This window comes from Typopeltis vanoorti, chromosome 9 (genome assembly GCF_054136105.1).
Source record: "Typopeltis vanoorti isolate ZY-2024b chromosome 9, IOZ_Tvanoo_1.0, whole genome shotgun sequence".
In the NCBI taxonomy this organism is placed as follows: Eukaryota; Metazoa; Arthropoda; class Arachnida; order Uropygi; family Thelyphonidae; genus Typopeltis; species Typopeltis vanoorti.
In genome coordinates, this window is record NC_143557.1 from 103,324,374 (window position 1) to 103,342,052 (window position 17,679).

Consider the following 17,679-nt stretch of genomic DNA (forward strand, 5'->3'; position numbering starts at 1 on the left):
GAGATACATTGAGATACCGCCTCATTCAAGCACTTTTTCAAAGATTCCCATGTACTGCTGACATTTATTCCATTCAGTAACTGATACCATGGGACCAAAGATAGTATTCTTCTAAGCAGATCATAATTTCCAACTTTGTAGTTCAGCATGTAAACTGTTTTAATCCTTCAATACAAGTAGATACCTCCCAAGAAAGAACTGCTTTTTGCTAAAATAGCCATATTCTTGACCGAGATCCCTTCTTTCACATGCTGCTTGAGAAAGTTGTCTCGCAACAATTCAATAAATTCCTGTTCTTTCTTATCATGAGATTTGTCTTCTACCCAATCAATGTTTGGAAAATTAAAGTCACCCATAATCATCATTTGCTTGGTACGCATAAGGCTAAACTGGCGATGCATTTCTTCGTTGAATACAACTGAGCCACCAGGTCTGTAGCAACACCCAATCATATATTTCATTCTGTTAACCTCCACTTCAGATCAGATAGACTCAAACTCATCGCTACATGGGACATTGTTACCATCATTGTTTTCTTGTATTTCTACCCTAACTGGACTTAAGTCATCTGATATCATTAGTAGCACTCCTCCTCTCCTATCTCTTCTGCCATTCCTAAAAATAGTATATCCGTTACACTCGATCCCACTTACCATATCTGATTCTAATAGCCAGGTTTCACTAATGCCAACAATCTTAGGCCACATCATATTCAATAAAGCAACAAATTTTTTATTTATTATTTTTTTTATTTTTAATAAAGCAATTGAGAGGTAATACTATAGTCATCCTTAACAGACTTAGGTTATCTGGCAGAAGGCAAAATTTGGAACTTTTGTTTATCTGAATTAAAGTTTTTAATGATCCCAAATCAATCAATTATATTCTTGCTTTCATCCTTTATCCAAGTGTAAGCAAACAAAGTTTGCATGCTAAGTAACTTCACAACTGGGCTCTACTTGTATATAGAGGCTCATGACTTCACATCAATTGGCTTAATATCCCATAATGCAAGGCACATATCCTTATGGACATGTATAATGCTATGCATTATGGGAAGGGCCACTACCCAGGCCAGTTTCAACCTTTATTGAGGTCTCATAAGCAGGAGCCAGACTAGGAAGGGATACCAAGGTTGAAGTAATGCAGAGGTCACATATTTCCCATATACAAGTAGTCAAGGATGAAACTAAGAATATAACTTCTTGGCATCTTTAATTTATAGTATAGCAAAGTGAAAAAACTTTCAACATCTCTAATCCAGAATATTTTAGTAATACGTTGTGATACCTTTTGATAGCTGATTTTGATATTTGTGTGGTTCTTGGCCCTTCCCATAATGCATAGCATTATAAATGTCCATAATGACATGTACCTTGCATTATGGGATACTAAGGAAATTGATGTGAAGTCAATAGCCTCTATATACAAGTAGCCTAGTCGTGAAGTTACTTTGCATGCAAACTTTGTTTGTTTACACTTGGATAAAGGATGACACTAGGAATATAATTTCTTGGCGTCTTTAATTTATAGCATAATCAAGCGAAAAAACTTTCAAGATCAAGTACTAAAATTTTGAATGCTTTCAAATATAAGCTCATATTTTGACATATGATAATCCAATATAAGTTTATAATTATAAAATAACAAACATAACAAATATATCACAATTTTAAAATTCTCATTTAGAATTCAATAGTCCATCTAACAATTCAGAATTCTCAATATATTCAAAATGGCATAAATGAAAGTTTCCATTTTGGAGCTAGTAAACTAAGTATTACATAAGTAATCAGTACTTTATTTCACAACAGTTGTTTGATTTGCTGATAACAGAAAACTATTTGCTCTTGGCCAACTGGACTGTTAGAACTATGGTAAAGAAACTGAGAATATGAAGAGAGATTATTATGTCTGTTAAGTGCATGTAGTTGATGTTCATCCAGGTGATATTTAAGTGTTTTAGAAAATTAATATCTAAATATCAAATATGGCACTTTATGAATAATGCTGTCACATATATAAACACACATCATACATAGAAAACACGTTTTTGCTACAATAAAAATAGGCGAAATCTCTTAATTCAGTTATCACAACAGAAATAGTGATGCCTCTTTGTATATAAATATGTTAATTTCAGGTATATGTATTCAAAATAAATTAGGAAGAAAGGATATGTACCTGAAGATATATACATAAAGTAATAAAGAACGTTGCTATAAATAAGCCAGGAAAGGAGATCAAAACTGACTGAAAAACTCAACATTTTAAGAAACAATCACAATATACATTATCTGCACAGGATTTATGTACAATAAGTTTTAAATTGCAATTCCTGGAGCTGTATATAAAAGTTACAATAATTTTTTGACCTCAAGAACAATACTTCCTATTGAAATTTCTTTCATTCCCGTTTTTGATGTCTTTCACCTATTAAAGAAAACAGAGAAGATTAAGAAAGAAATCTGTGAAAATTTAATTCATAGTTACTTTAACTGGTTCACATTAGTTTCTATGATATTCTAGTTTTATCTTAATTTTTTAAGCTAACAGTACTATGCTTATAAATACAGAAACGTTCTGACAGCTTCAAAATCTGAGCATGTAACATATGTAATACAAAGGTGGATGAATTTGAGGTTCTTAGGATATTGCAGAATCTCAATGTAAATACAGCTGTAGGATTAGATAGGATATCAGCTTGTGCTTTGTGGAATGTGCAAGGGAACTAGCAGTGCCTCTGACTAGGCTGTTTAATTTAAGTCTCAGCTCTGGTAACTTCAGTAATACTTGTGGTAACTTGTATTCAACAGCTTTTGCATTAATCAGCTATCTAACTAGAGTAAACCCTCGATTTAATGGACAAAATTTCCAGTCCATATGTCATGTGAAAATTAACACCCTGTTAATTTTAAAATGTTTTTAACCAAGATTTGCTCATAATTAAATTAACAGGGTTTTTTTTTATTAGTTTCCTGTTATTTCTAACAAATTTTGGAGAATATGCCATTATATGTTGGAAAAACACAGTAGTAATTTATCCAAAATAAATGAGTCACCGTTCATAAAACATATTTGCCGAATGATTAGGATGTGATCACACCAATCGCACTGTAATTGGTTCTTTTGTCATGTGGCATGACTTTCTTCGGCAGTTTTATTATACACACTTTAATAATTTTAGGGAGTTAATTATAAAAAAACAGCAGAAGTCAAAAATTCAAACAAAAAAAAATTGATAGTTTTTTTCAAAGCAGGATTAACTAAGCCACGTTTAAACTCTGCAGCCCATTTATTAATTGTCTAAAAATGAAGGAGAAGAGTGCCCATAAACTTTTATGAACTTCAAATGAATTTCTTTTGGGGGTTAAACCTTCTTTTACAAAGAATTTTATTACCGCATTATACTCAATTTTATCCATTTCAGGGGATAAAATTTAGTATAATGACAACACTTTTGCTTCAGACAGCTGTATAAAACAAACTACTTGATAGAATGACTTGCAATTTCACATGGATACTTATGACAGATGTACCAACTTCTAAAAAAAAATCTTGCTGATAGGGTTGCCATCTATGGTCAAGGCTGAGAACTTTTCAGACCATCCTCGTATAAATGACCTTCTTATTTACTGATTTCTAATTTATTTATAGTTTTGCTGATGACAGTCAAAGAAGTTAGATAGGGCTAAATAGCCTCACCTACTCCCTATAGGGGAATAAAAGGCATATGCAGAAGAAAAGAACAGATGGAAATACAGAGCCCTGGAGGAAAAATATAAGAGAGGAAACAATCTATGATACATAGTATTAAATTATTGGATCTCCAATTGGATACACTGCAAAATTGGATACAAAATTGCAAAACTGGCCGTGGAGAGGAAACTGGAGATCCAAATGCAAAGGGTAGAGGAAGCCTTGGTAAGGGACCAAGCCAAGGATGGTAGTTTGCTAAGCAGGCTCTGTGCGAGACATAAACAAATGCTCTAGAAATGTCAAGAGCAGCTATATGTGTTTCCTCAAAACATTTACATGGCCTATGCCCAGAGGTGATGATGGTGAAGGCTACATCAGATGTATAGTGAAAGTGGCAGAATCATATTACAGGTCACTAATTGGTGGTAGGACTCTGGATGGTGAAGGAGTTCACTGCTGATAACGTTCATGATTTTTTGAGAGGAGTGAAGAAAGAACAATTGAATAGCTGGTAATGTTAATCACTTTTTTTCTTTCAGAATGGCTTGAATATAGGCTAGTTTCCATGAAGTAAGGCAGAACTGTGGTGAAGTAGGAAAGAATGAAGAAAAATCATTGATGTTAGTTCCAGAGCCCAAGTTTTTAGCACAGTGTGTGTGTGGGGGGGGGAACCATCATGACCAGATAATTTGTTGGTGTCCATGTTATTCAATTCTGATTTTTTTTCTAATGAAAGATGAAGGGAGGCACTGTGTTAGCAGTTTTTCAGTGTGTGTGTGTGTGTGTGTGTGTGTGTGTGTGTGTGTGTGTGTGGGAGTGGGAGCATTTTTCCTTCATCATCAATGCAACGGTTAGAGAAGAAAATGTTGGTCCACTTACTGGCCTTGACTCTGGGAGATGTTACAGATGCTACAATAGAACCATCTGGATGAGTTCAATGGCCTTGTGAGGGACAAGAATGCTTGACTGCCATTTGGACAGGAGGCAAACTTGCAGCATTTCAATTCCACCTTTCAAAATCAGATTTAGATTTTTTTTAATGAGCAACAATATAGGCCAAGTGTAATGACATGAAAAAAAAAAGCATGATTGAATGAAAGAAAGAAAGAGAGAACAAAGAGTTAAACTATAATAAATTTGATTCTTAGTGGTTCATAAGAAAGCTTGAACCATTGTATAAAAAAAACCACACAATTCAAATACAGGTGTTAGATACAGGGATTCTATCTCCCTTCTGTACTATGACAGAATTTGTACTCACACTGCTAGTTTACTAAAGGATTTAAATATTGCAAAAGATATTTAAACATTTCATAAATCCAAACATAGATCCTCATGGGTCTAATAAAGATAGCAATCCTTTCCAGAAATATCTACATTTCCTAAAACGTACTGTTCTTGTGTGAAGCCATACACCACAAATCAGACAAGGAGAAGAAATAATGTTGACCTTCTTAAATCATAAAGTGTTGATCACAAAAGAAAAAAGGAGTCAAGTTTAAACACACATATCATATCTGTACTCAATTAAAACTAAACTAAATTAATAAATATAAACATAAATGGATGGAACACATTCAAAGAATGAAAACAGAAAGATTACCAAAGCAAGTCTTAAAGTACAAGCCATTAGGAAAAAGAAAACCAGGACTTCCTCTTAAATGATTCAACGATGACTTCTAAGGCCGGAACAGACCACGCTAGGCCTAAATCCTTGATATGCATGATGATGATATCATATCTGTAAACCATACTGTATCAAGGATTGGTTTTGCACAATGTACAGAAGCTGATTATTAAATCTCAATAGTTGTCAAATGAATATGGAAGCAAATGACAGAATAAGCAAAGCTGGTATGACAGGAAGTCCAGTAAGTAAATGTGTATGGAATAAGAGAAAATTTTTTTTTAATTAAAAAAAAAAAAAAACTACTGTACTGATGATGTCCTAAGATACTCAGGATGAAATATTTACAATTAAAAATTTTTCACTGTGGTTAATACGTGTGTTTCTTTTAATTAAGAGAAAAATTAGTCGAAACACTAAACTAGCTATATACACAGCAGTGTTCAAACAAATTTTATCTTTTGGATCTGAGATCTGGATTAGAAATAAAACACTTAATCAAAGACTGGAGACCACAGACATGACAGTTCTGAGAAAGATTAGGAGAGTAACAGATAGCATTAGTGGTATAATCATATTAAAATGAGGCTATTAGGAAACAATTTGACATTATTATTATTCAAGAATGTGTGAGCAGAGCTTAACTCAGGTGGTATGGTCACTTAATGGGAGAGGAAATGTCAACAAAATAAGTGTTTTTTAGGATAGGATGGCAGGAAAAAAGATCTACACAGATTGATACAGTAAGAAATGCCTTGTAGAAATTAAAGATGAACACTCAAACTTAAAATAATTTTAACCAATGTAAATTTCATTTTTTTATTTCTACAAACATGACAACTTACATACCTATTTTAAAACACAAAGTGCCTTACAACAAAATCAAAATATAAGATCTCACAATACTTGAGTCCTGACAGATTCTTAAGAGTAATTTGGAGAGAAATTGTCAATGTAAAGTTTTCATACAGTACACCTTCACAATATCTTGTACCTCCCTCCCACCCAAGGGAACACATTAGGATTTTGATTATGATATATATATATATAAACAATGGCGGCTCATGGCTTGAAATCGTGGGGGTGCTGCAACTTTCAAAATATACATACACACTGTAAGTACAGTGTATATGTGTTTGGATAAAATATCAAAATTATGGTAAAAATTTAAAAAAATTAAACATGAAAAAATATTGTTTATTATCAATAAAATTATACAGTTTGGTATAATTCAAAATTACTTAAAAATAAAATATATTCTTCTTGTTTTGTTTCATGAAAAAATATTGTATTTTATCAATAAAATTATAGTTTAGTATAATTCAAAATTACTTAAAAATAAAATCCAATATCATAACCCCAATAATGTTCTAAAATAAAAACTATAACAAATGTTATGTCTTTAATTGTAATGTCCAAATATTTAAAGAGACGGAGTAAACACGATAAGCACTACGAACACTCTACTACTGGTGCAAACTGCATGAGCACAATGAGGCACTGCATGACGGACAGTGCCTCATTGTGCTCATAGCTCCTATCTTACTATGCTTGCGTGTGTAACAAATACTAGCAATATGACACTGTGGTAAACACAGTGCTGCTAGCGTCCTTCGCCCTCCAAGTGCTACAAGATGGATTTTTATTATTTTTTTATACAAAATAAGAGAACTGTATAGGATTGTTGATGATAAAATTAAATATTACTTATAAGCAAATATAAATAAATTAATAAATATATTTATATATCGAGAAAAATTGGGGCTGCTGCAGTTCCGCAGTGTCTATGCATGAGCTGCCCCTGATAAAGATAAATTACATAATTCATAAACACGTATAAAACAAAGAATTGATTACTTTGTTCATGTTCTTCCTCCTCCTCTTCGCCTGATTCTAGGATGTCACTACAACACGAAGTATAGCAAATGATACTTAACAAACCCAAAGGAAGACCAAGCAAAACAGTAGTTAGAACTGGATTCCCTTTCCACATTCCCTGAAAAATCCAATGCATGCATAAATAAGCACACCCACCCACACACATATATATAGTTAAATAAATTTAATTTTATATATAAAATTAAAAATTATTTAAATTATAAAATTAAAAAAAAAATACTATTTATTATTTGAGTGCACAAATCTTACAAGACTTCATCGAATGTATAAAATGGAAAGTCATTCAAAACTGAAATTCTATGGAATAGGTTGGTTAATCCTTATTCCATGAGTATCTTATGTCTGTAGATGTTGTGTTCACGGGGCCGGTTTGATTGTTCTGAGGGACAAAAAACTCTCCACTTCCATATGAGGCTGACTCACTTTTAGTCAAAAGAGACCAGATAAAGGCTCCTCTCATCATGGACAGGAATTGAATCCAGGTCTTTCCGACCAAAGGGCTTCGTCTAAACCAACTGAGCTATGGAGGCTCATATACATATATGTATGCACCTACACATATATCAGCATTAGTGCCCAAAATGTTCACTTATATACAAAAAGAACTAAATTCTAATAGATAGACTTATACATTAGTTACTCATAACTATTATTTTTCAGGAAATAGCATATACTAAACCATTAATTAGGATAACTTTAATTAATGGTTTTCTATATTTTGGCAACGTTGCATTGCCATCATCAGGGATCACAAAAACAATGATAGTACACAGGCACTAACACTGGGCAAATGAGGCTGAAGAAAGGTGACCAAAGTCAGGCCCGGCAAAATGATAACCCATATTGGACTAGATTGGGTGGTCTTGGCAGTTAAGCTGAAGATCTGAGGATGAGTGCCTCCCACATTTGGGACAGTCTCATGCACCCAAATTTACTGAGGTTTGGAAAGCTTTTCAGGGCTGGGGCAGATTCAAGGACTAGAATCTCATATTTGTATTTGATGCAATGTAAAAGAGTGGCCTTCCAGCATCTCTTGTGGTGGGTGTCCAAAGCATGCTCAACAAGTCCTGAGTGGCTGTAATGGTGGAACAGATGTAGTCCTTGTGTTCAGAAATTCTGATAGGCTGAATTGAAAATTCAGCCTATGAGAAAGGCTGCAGTAGGACAGTTTGCAACTGCAAGGACTTGGTAGGTCTAGGAAATGGGGCTGGTCTTTAGTGGAGCAGATAAGGGATGCCAATTTTTTATGTAGTCTGCAAATGGTTTAAGGTTGTATTCCTTAGGATTTTTGTCAATTTTTCAGATGTGTCCCAGATATATGGAATGATGATAGATCTTGAGTAATATATATATATATATATATATATATATTACATTTTTATATTTTTGGGAGATTGTTGTTTGGCTAAGAAATGTTGAGAATATGGTCAAGTTCAATAGTTAGGGCACTGTTATCAGAACTGATTAATTTTGGCTGTTATATAGGGTTTTTATAATAATGCTGGGAAAGGGATGATGATGTGACTGCTGGTGAATGTATTTAGCAGAGGTGTATATTCAGGGTGTGCTAAGTATGCAGTGCACACCCACGGAATAGTAATATCACTGATGTTATATTTTTGCATTTATTTCTATTAAAGACTCCCTTAATTGTTTCATGGCTTCGCGTGATTCCTAAAATTAAACACAATGTACTAATGCTTCATGAAGAGGACACTTTTCGACATGTAAACAATGCATCGTATTCGCATTAATTGCCTGGGTGTGCAGTCACAAATACAGACACCTTTCAGTCCTTTGAACAGACATACAGATTTTGCAGCAGATCAAATTCTTAGCATTCCAGTGGTTTTAAATTACCCAGAAGGTGAGGCAGGATGTGCGCTAAGACAACAGTACATAGAAATCACAGCTGCAACTGGTTATTATGTCAACCAATCCAACTGAAAGTTGTCATTTGTCATGAGTTGCTGTTTTTGTTTTCAGAGTTTCATCTGTTTTGCATGCATGAAGTGTGAATTGACGTGTTTAGGACACCAATATAGACAAGTAATTTTCTATAAATAATTTATCATTTTTTTTTATCCCTATTTACAATGGAAAACACTGTTGAAGATCTATTGAATGTCCTGTTTTCTGCCAGAGCTTTTGCAGATTGTAATCGAAGGAGGTAAGCTTCGTCCTCCTCTTCCAAATTTACTATTATATTTACACCTTTGAGTAATTCAAATATACCAACTATAGCATTCTCTTTCATTATTATTTTCTAATACATCTTTGTCCCTCACCATACACAGATTTGGTTACAATTAATTAATAAAATAAAGTATTCAAAGTTATCTTACAATTAATTAATTGCATTGAACCATTTAAGATGAGTGCCAATGCATAATGCACTCTGAAAACTTTCATACATCGATAAAAATGCAATCATATGGTCAAACTGATGTGAATTTTGTAGTATGGGTTGCATAAGCCACATGACAGCACACCCAATGGAAATGGACATGCAATGCCATTGGTGTCTACCTGTATGTGTGGGTTTTCTGTAGCCTGAGAATGTCAGGAATCCAACAGGCTGGCAGGTAATTAGAGTGTCTAGGAATGGGAAACTCATTTTCTAAGATAAACTGGATCCTGAGGTATTGATTGTTTATATATGTTAAGAAAATATGGAGCATATTCAGGCCATGTGGCCAAATGGAAAACACATCATCTATAAACCATAGCCAGACAGTGGGCTTATGTGGGACAGAGTTTACAGCTTTTTTTTCAGAGGTCTCCATGAAGAAGTTGGTTAGGGGTGGAGAAAATGGAGAACCTATGGCTGTCCCCCTCTATCTGTTTGTAGAATTTTCCTTGCCAAATGAAATAGCCTGAGTTCATGGTGAAATGAAACAGGGCTGAGATATTTGGAGGAAATATGGCTTGGATGTGGTCTAAAGTGTCTTTGAGTGGGACATTAGTAAATAAAGAGGAGACATCAAAACTGACCATTATGTCAGAGTGTTGGAGTGTGAGGTTTTTTTCTATACTGGCTTTAAAGAGGGCTGATTTGTTTTGTGTATGAAGGTGTTTTGCCAGTATATTTTGCGAGCACTCTGGATAAATGTTTGGCTAATTTGCATGTGGGTGAACCAATGCCATCCACAATCGAACATAATGACACATTTTGCTTATTGATTTTCAGTAGTCCATATATATTGCAGACGGGGGAAGCTTTACTCTTAAACTAAATAAACAAAAACCATAAACTCAACCATATTGTCAACAATATCAGACTGGATGTAGCCAGTGTACTCACTCATGCTAAATCACCAAAAAGCAACCTCTCATGAAAAGAATTCTGAAGCTCTGCAAGAAATTAAGAACAAACAAATAGTAATTGCCAAAGTGGATAAGGGAAATGCCACTGTGGTTTTAAACTAATTACATTACACAGGTAAGCTTGCCTCCTTACCTCTAGATTGCACTATCTACATTCCTATAGACTATGATCCCACCAATACACAGATCAGAACACTCAATAGGTTCCTTAAACATGTTACCTCTTAGCATGTGGAAGTCACAAACAAACTATTAAAACAGTAAAAATCTAGACTCCCCCCCCCCCCTTCCTGGATATATGGACTACCAAATATCCATAATTCACCCACATGCAAGTTAGCCAACCATTTATCCAAAGTGCTCACACAATATACTGGTAAAACACAAAACAGCCCATTTTAAAGTGAGTAAAGAAAAAATCTCACACTCCAACACACTGACATAATAGTCAGTTTTGATGTCTCCTCTTTATTCAATAATATCCAACTCAAAGATATCTCAGACCTCATTCAAGTCATATTACCACCAGATATCTCAGCCCCATGAACTTAGGCTATTTCATTTGGCAAGGAAAATCTACATGGAGAACAGCCATGAGGTTCTCCATTTTCTCCACACCTGGTCAACTTCTTCATGGAGATCCTTGAAGAAAAATCCTTAAACTCTGCTGCACATAAGCCCACTGTCTGGCTATGGTAAGTACATGATGTGTTTTCCATTTGGCCACATGGCCTGAATATGCTCCACATTTTCTTAAGACAATCAACACCCCAGGATGCAGTTTACCTTAGAAAAGGTAATCAACAGCACTCTCCCACTCCTAGACATTCTGATTACATGCCAGCCTGATGGATTCCTGGCATTCTATGTCTATAGAAAACCAACACATACAGGTAGATACATTCATCAGCAGTCACACCATCCCCTCTTCCAACAATATGGGATTATAAAAACACTATATAACAGGGGAAAATTAATCAGTTCTGATAACAATGTCATAACCAGTGAACTTTACTATATTCTCAACACTTTCTTAGCCAAAAAACAATCCCCCAAAAAATATTAACTGTGTAATTGCAACCCCCCCCCTCTCCTCCCCCTTCAGGACAAAGATTACTCAAGATCTATCACCATTACAGATATCTGGGGCACATCTGAAAAACTGACAACGGATTTCATGAATTTCTAACCTAACTGGATACAAATCATCTAATATCATTTAGCAGTATCCCACCTTCCTCTTCTATCTTTCATAAAAATATATACCCTTTACATTTGATTCCAATTACTACATCTGACCCTGATAACCAGTTTTCACTAATGTCAATAATCTTAGGCCAAACCAACTTCACCAAAGCAATGAAATCCACCTCTTTGTTTCTGATTTTCCTGGAATTTGTGTAGAAACATAATAACCTTCTCTTTTCTGTCCACAGATACACTCAAAAAGTCTGAACCCAAAGTGTAAAATTCAACCCCTCACCAGATTCATATCATTCAGTATAACTATACTGAATGATTTATATCATTGTCATATTTGCATACCATAGTTGAACTTACACACACACACACGCTTCACCATTTCCTCCCATGATGATATAGTTTACCTGATTCTCTGCATTAGGTCTCAACCCAATTAATTTCTTTCAGCTCCTGATGCCTTTAAATCCATTCAAGTGTGCAAGCCATCCAACTTATACAAATCTTTCTTACCATCAAACTCACTACACATCCAAAACTTACATAAATTTCTTCTACAAAGCCTGAGCATTGAATCATTTGCTATAATAGACATTCTTCTATCTCAGTTCTGTTGTATCCAGGAAGTAAGCTAACAATTTTTACTTTCTTGCTTCTTCCAACAAACATTTCATATCCTCTCTCATAGTATATTTATCAGTACTTAAATAATTAGTTCCAACAAGCACTACCACCTCCTTTACTTTTCTTTTCTGTCTTTGAAGCTGAGTTTCTTTAATTGTTTCTGAACTTTTTCTAATTCTCTTGTTGACTCTCTAATAATTTGTTTTAATCAGGATATTTCAAATGTTAAGTTATCCTCACTTATATCTTCAACAACAATGCTGCAATGCATTTTCTTATGTGTACAAAAGTTTCTGTTTCTGGGCTTTGTTAACTTATGCATTGTCCTTATGAGTTTTTGCCTCTATTTTTTTAAACAACCTAAATCAATGTAGATATTTAACAATATATCTACATATCTACAGTTATATGCACTAAATATAATAAATCCACTAAAACGTACAATAACATACTAAAAATATACCAATTAATATGAAAACTCAATAAATCTTAAAAAAAAAAAAACATTAATCTTACAGGAGCTTTTCATAAAAACACAAGCACACACCAAATGCCAGGCATATCAGGAACACATGAGTAGAGTTTGTTGCCTTGGTAAATATAAATTGTGGCATTAGATTATAGGTATCAGTGAGACCTGGCTCTCACAGGCAGACCCACTAACTGGTAAAAGGTATTTTAGGAATGATAGGCAAGGTAAAAAGAGAAATGTGATGATATTGATATCAGATAATGTGTGTCATGTTAGGGTAGAAAATTATTACAGCAATATTAGTAACAACCTTCCAAGTCAGAGTGAGTTTGAAGTTATTTAGTGTGTGATAGAGTCTAATAGGATCAAATACACAGTGGGGGTGTTGTTATAGACCTAATAGTGACAAAATGCATCTGTTTGGATAATTAAATTCATCCATGATGATAACTCATTTAGCAACCACCAAGTTGATTTATCATCATGAGTAACTTTAATTATCTAAACACTGCACATCAGTGAAATCTCATGAGAACAATGACACTGAATTTATTGAAATAAGCTCTTATGAGACAACTTTACTGGTTAGCAGAATTCATTGCATAGAAATTACAAAGACAAACTTTCCATATCAGAGCAATTATTTTACTCAAAACTAAGATAAAATAGACTCAGTGTATTAACCTTTATATCAAGGTCATCATCAGAAATACATTATACACACTTGGACACAAGCTACCTCCCAATACACTTTAGTAAGCTAAAGTATATTTGGAGGTGGCTTATATGTTATATATATATAATATAATATAAACAAATATAGAATACTTAAAACACTTAAATAGCATCTATTCCTGGATGCTATATGGGTTGCAGATAGGCGTTCTAGATCCTTGAAACTGTTAATCCATCATTCTTGTTGAGATAGGGATGATGATAAACATCTCACAAGCCTCTTTGAATTTTATTTCATACAAGTTTTGGTGCATGGTAAGGACTGGGTGCCTTTCTAATAAATTCTTTTGCATGTCTGAAGTGCAAAAACAACAATGTAAATAGAACAACAAAAAAAATGGGAAAACTCCAAAAAACCTCCAAACACAGGAAACTGTAATAATAAACAGAACCTACAAAATAACAGGACTGTAGAGAATGTCACTAGTAGGAATTGTTGTAGCTTTGCTTATTTAAGTATTTTTATATGTATTATATATATATATATATATATATATATATATTTTTTTTTTTTTTTTTCTTTTTAATTTATCATTATTGTTATCTTGACCTCCAGGGAGTCAAGGACTCATCAAGGGAGGCTATAAATCACCCAAACCAGTTGTCATACCTTCCCTTAAAATCATTCACAATAGATGCACTCACTACCCCTAAATACAAACTAATTCACTCACTCACTGCTCTCTCGGAGAAAACTGTAGCTCTTATCCCTTTTTTGACTGTTTTGCTCTTCTCCTTTTTTCCCCTCCCAAGAGGGAAAGAAAAAGACTAGGGTCAATGATTAATAGAGAATTTATGAATAGCTTACTAAAGTATACATGTAGCTTATGTTCCATAATAAATTTAGTTTAATCCTTTATCCAAGTGTGAGCAAACAAAGTTTGTGCCTGAAAGTATCTTCAGGACTGGGGTAAGGTGGTACAACACCAGGGCACTCCATGCAGAGGTGGAGCAAGCTACCAACACTCCTATCTCAGTATCTTCCATAATGCAAAACACATCTCCTTGCGGATATGTCTAATGTTATGCATTAAGGGAAGGGCCACAACCCAGACTAGTTTCGACCTTTATTGAGGTCTCTTCAGTGGGAGCCTTAATGCATAACATTAGACATATCCGCAAGGAGATGTGTTTTGCATTATGGGAGATACTGAGATAGGAGTGTTGGTAGTTTGCTCCACCTTTGCATGGAGTGCCCTGGTGTTGTACCACCTTACCCCAGTCCTGAAGATACTTTCAGGCGCAAACTTTGTTTGCTCACACTTGGGTAAAGGATTAAACTAAATTTATTATACTCTAACCAAGTGAAAAATAAACTTTCAACATCTTTCTCTAAATCCAGAGTAATTTATTAAAAAAGGGTGGCACACCATTTGGCAACTCCTATAGGTAGAGATGACCTGCTAATGCTTCTGCCTGGTATCTCCACTTGGGCCTGGCTCCCACTGAAGAGACCTCAATAAAGGTCGAAACTAGTCTGGGTTGTGGCCCTTCCCTTAATGCATAACATTAGACATATCCACAAGGAGATGTGTTTTGCATTATGGGAGATACTGAGATAGGAGTGTTGGTAGCTTGCTCCACCTTTGCATGGAGTGCCCTGGTGTTGTACCACCTTACCCCAGTCCTGAAGATACTTTCAGGTGCAAACTTTGTTTGCTCACACTTGGATAAAGGATTAAACTAAATTTATTATACTCTAACCAAGTGAAAAATAAACTTTCAACAGCTTATGTTCCAGTGTGTGTGTGTATTCCTGATAATAACCTTGATATAAAGGTCAAAATATTGAGAGTATTTATCTTAATTTTAAGATAAAATAATTACTCTAATGCAGAAGTTTGTCTCCATAATTTCTCACAATGAATGCTGACCACTGTGTAACCATAAAAGAAAGCATGTGACCTGAGCAGACCTGATTATAGTGTTGGGGGCAGTTCAGTAAAAGAGATAACTGTTCTGTCTGTAGTTGGTAACAGTGATCTGTCACACAGACCTGGAAAGTGGCTAAATATAAGGATGCTCCATTCAGAAAAGATTACATGCCGAACTACAAAGCAGAAAATTATCACCAACTGAGGAGAATGTACAAGTACAGAAACTGTAAACATTTTGTGTATACAGGATTTATAACTACAATTATAAATAACCAATAAATAAGACTTAATTTAAAAGAAACAGGGAACTTGTTAATAAATATTTCATAATTATAAAGATTTTTGAGGACAAAAAAAGATGGCTATCAAACTGTAATTAGGCTATAATTAAACTGTAATTTAATCAAAAAAAAAAAGATTCTTGGATTTATTTTTCTAAATTGATACATGATTTATGAAGAATCACTGATTACAATGATTTTCCATATATACTGATAGTGTTTTGTGCATGTGTATTTTCCAATGAAGATAAAAAAAAATCATTAAAAAACATATATCTCATATGGAAGTTGCTCTTATTTTGTCCTGCTCTTATTTTGAATTCTTTTATCATAACTATAAGTTATGATAAAAGAATTCAAAACAAAAATATATTGTATATACATGTTCAGTATGCAGCATGCTTAAGGGTCAAAGCTGTATAACTGTGTGGAGAACCGACCAGGGCTTCTAACCTAATGTCCAATCCTCACCTTCTCATGGTGCATCCTGTTAGGTATCTACCTGGATACTGAAAAAATGAGGATGGGCTGGCAATTTGGGATTTAGCCGACCAAATTGTATTCTTATTGCCTTAAACTAAAATACAAACTGATGGTAAAACATGACAAAATTTCATGCTGGCTGGGGTGTCGCCCGGTAAACAAGGCTCTTGTTGTTTTCGCCAGGGAACCAGGGCAAAACAGCGAAAAGTCAGCTACTGGAACAAATCCTAAAACCCACCCCAACCCTAAATCACCAGAGTTCAAGATGGGTACTATCAACATAAGAAGCCTGAAAGGCAGAGAAATGGAGCTAGCTGAGGAAGTGGATAAGTACCAGATCGACATAATAGGGGTGACTGACACAAAAAAAGCCAAAAACTGGTGAGATGAGATCTTTCTGAGCAATAAATACAAAATGTTATATTCAGGCAATCAATCAAGGAAAAGGAGTAGCCATAGTATTTAACATTAAATACGTGGCTAATCTTCTTGAATGGCAGGCAGTCTCAAGTAGAGTGATGTGGGCAAATATCAGAATGGGGGAACTGGACAATGAGACTTATTTGGTAGAAGTGGAGGAATTTTTTGAGGCTTTAGAGAAAGCAACTAACACAATGAAAAAGGAAAAGTAAAAGTTGGTCCTTGTTGGGGATCTAAATAGCGAAGTAGGAAATGATTGTAAGACATACAAAAATATTTTGGCAAAATTTGGAGAAAAGAGCAAAGCTAATAACAATGGCAACTACCTGTTGGATTTATGCTCAGGACATGGACTGGTTATTACTAACACAATGTTTCAACATAAAAATGTGCACAAATTCACAATGGAGAGAAGAGGCAAGGAATAAGGAAAGTCTCATAGACTATGTTATTGTTGATAGTGATGTTTTCTCCCTGGTGCAGGACACCAGAGTGAACAGAGGATTTGAAATTGGAAGTGATCACCATTTAGTCTTGAGCAGGATAAAATTGAATTTCATTTCGAAAAGAATAACATGTAAGAAAGTTTTAAAGTGAATAAAAGTTGAACAGCTCTCAGATATGAACTGTAGACTAAAATAGACAAACATTATTCAAGAAAACATTCTTGCAGACCATCCACCGCCTTCGAGGGAGGAAATCGTGCACGGCAAGGGCAATTAAGGCCTCTGATGGTGCACTTTTAACAACCGAGAAGGATATCCTCCACAGATGGAAGGTATACTTTGAGAGCCTTCTTAACCTGGGTGGCCCAGCAGTTGTGGACATCCAAGAGGTGCAGATCGGGGCAATGACTAGTCTCATAGCAGAAGCGGTCCATTTAGCAATAAAATCGCTAAAATCAGGCAATGATGAAATTTGGCCCGAAATGCTAAAAGCCTTAAATCGAGATGGTGTTCTCTGGCTCACTCGAGTGTGTCAGGCTGCTTGGATATCTGGGCGAGCACCAAAGCAATGGCAGACAGGCATAATAAT

General features: G+C 34.7%; 1 protein-coding gene across 2 annotated transcripts in view; it reads right to left on the bottom strand.

Annotated features, from left to right (window-relative positions):
* Positions 1 to 1,506: 1,506 nt before the first annotated feature.
* The window catches only part of Tmx3 (Thioredoxin-related transmembrane protein 3), a 106,773-nt gene continuing 90,600 nt past the window's right edge, over positions 1,507 to 17,679 (bottom strand). For both annotated transcript variants that reach the window (XM_090398063.1, XM_090398062.1), the window contains 2 exons: positions 7,184 to 7,322; positions 1,507 to 2,433 (listed from right to left, as the gene is read on the bottom strand). In XM_090398063.1, the coding sequence (XP_090254189.1) occupies positions 2,408 to 2,433; positions 7,184 to 7,322 (165 nt within the window). In that variant the 3' untranslated portion in view covers positions 1,507 to 2,407. The remainder of the gene's footprint in view (positions 2,434 to 7,183; positions 7,323 to 17,679) is intronic.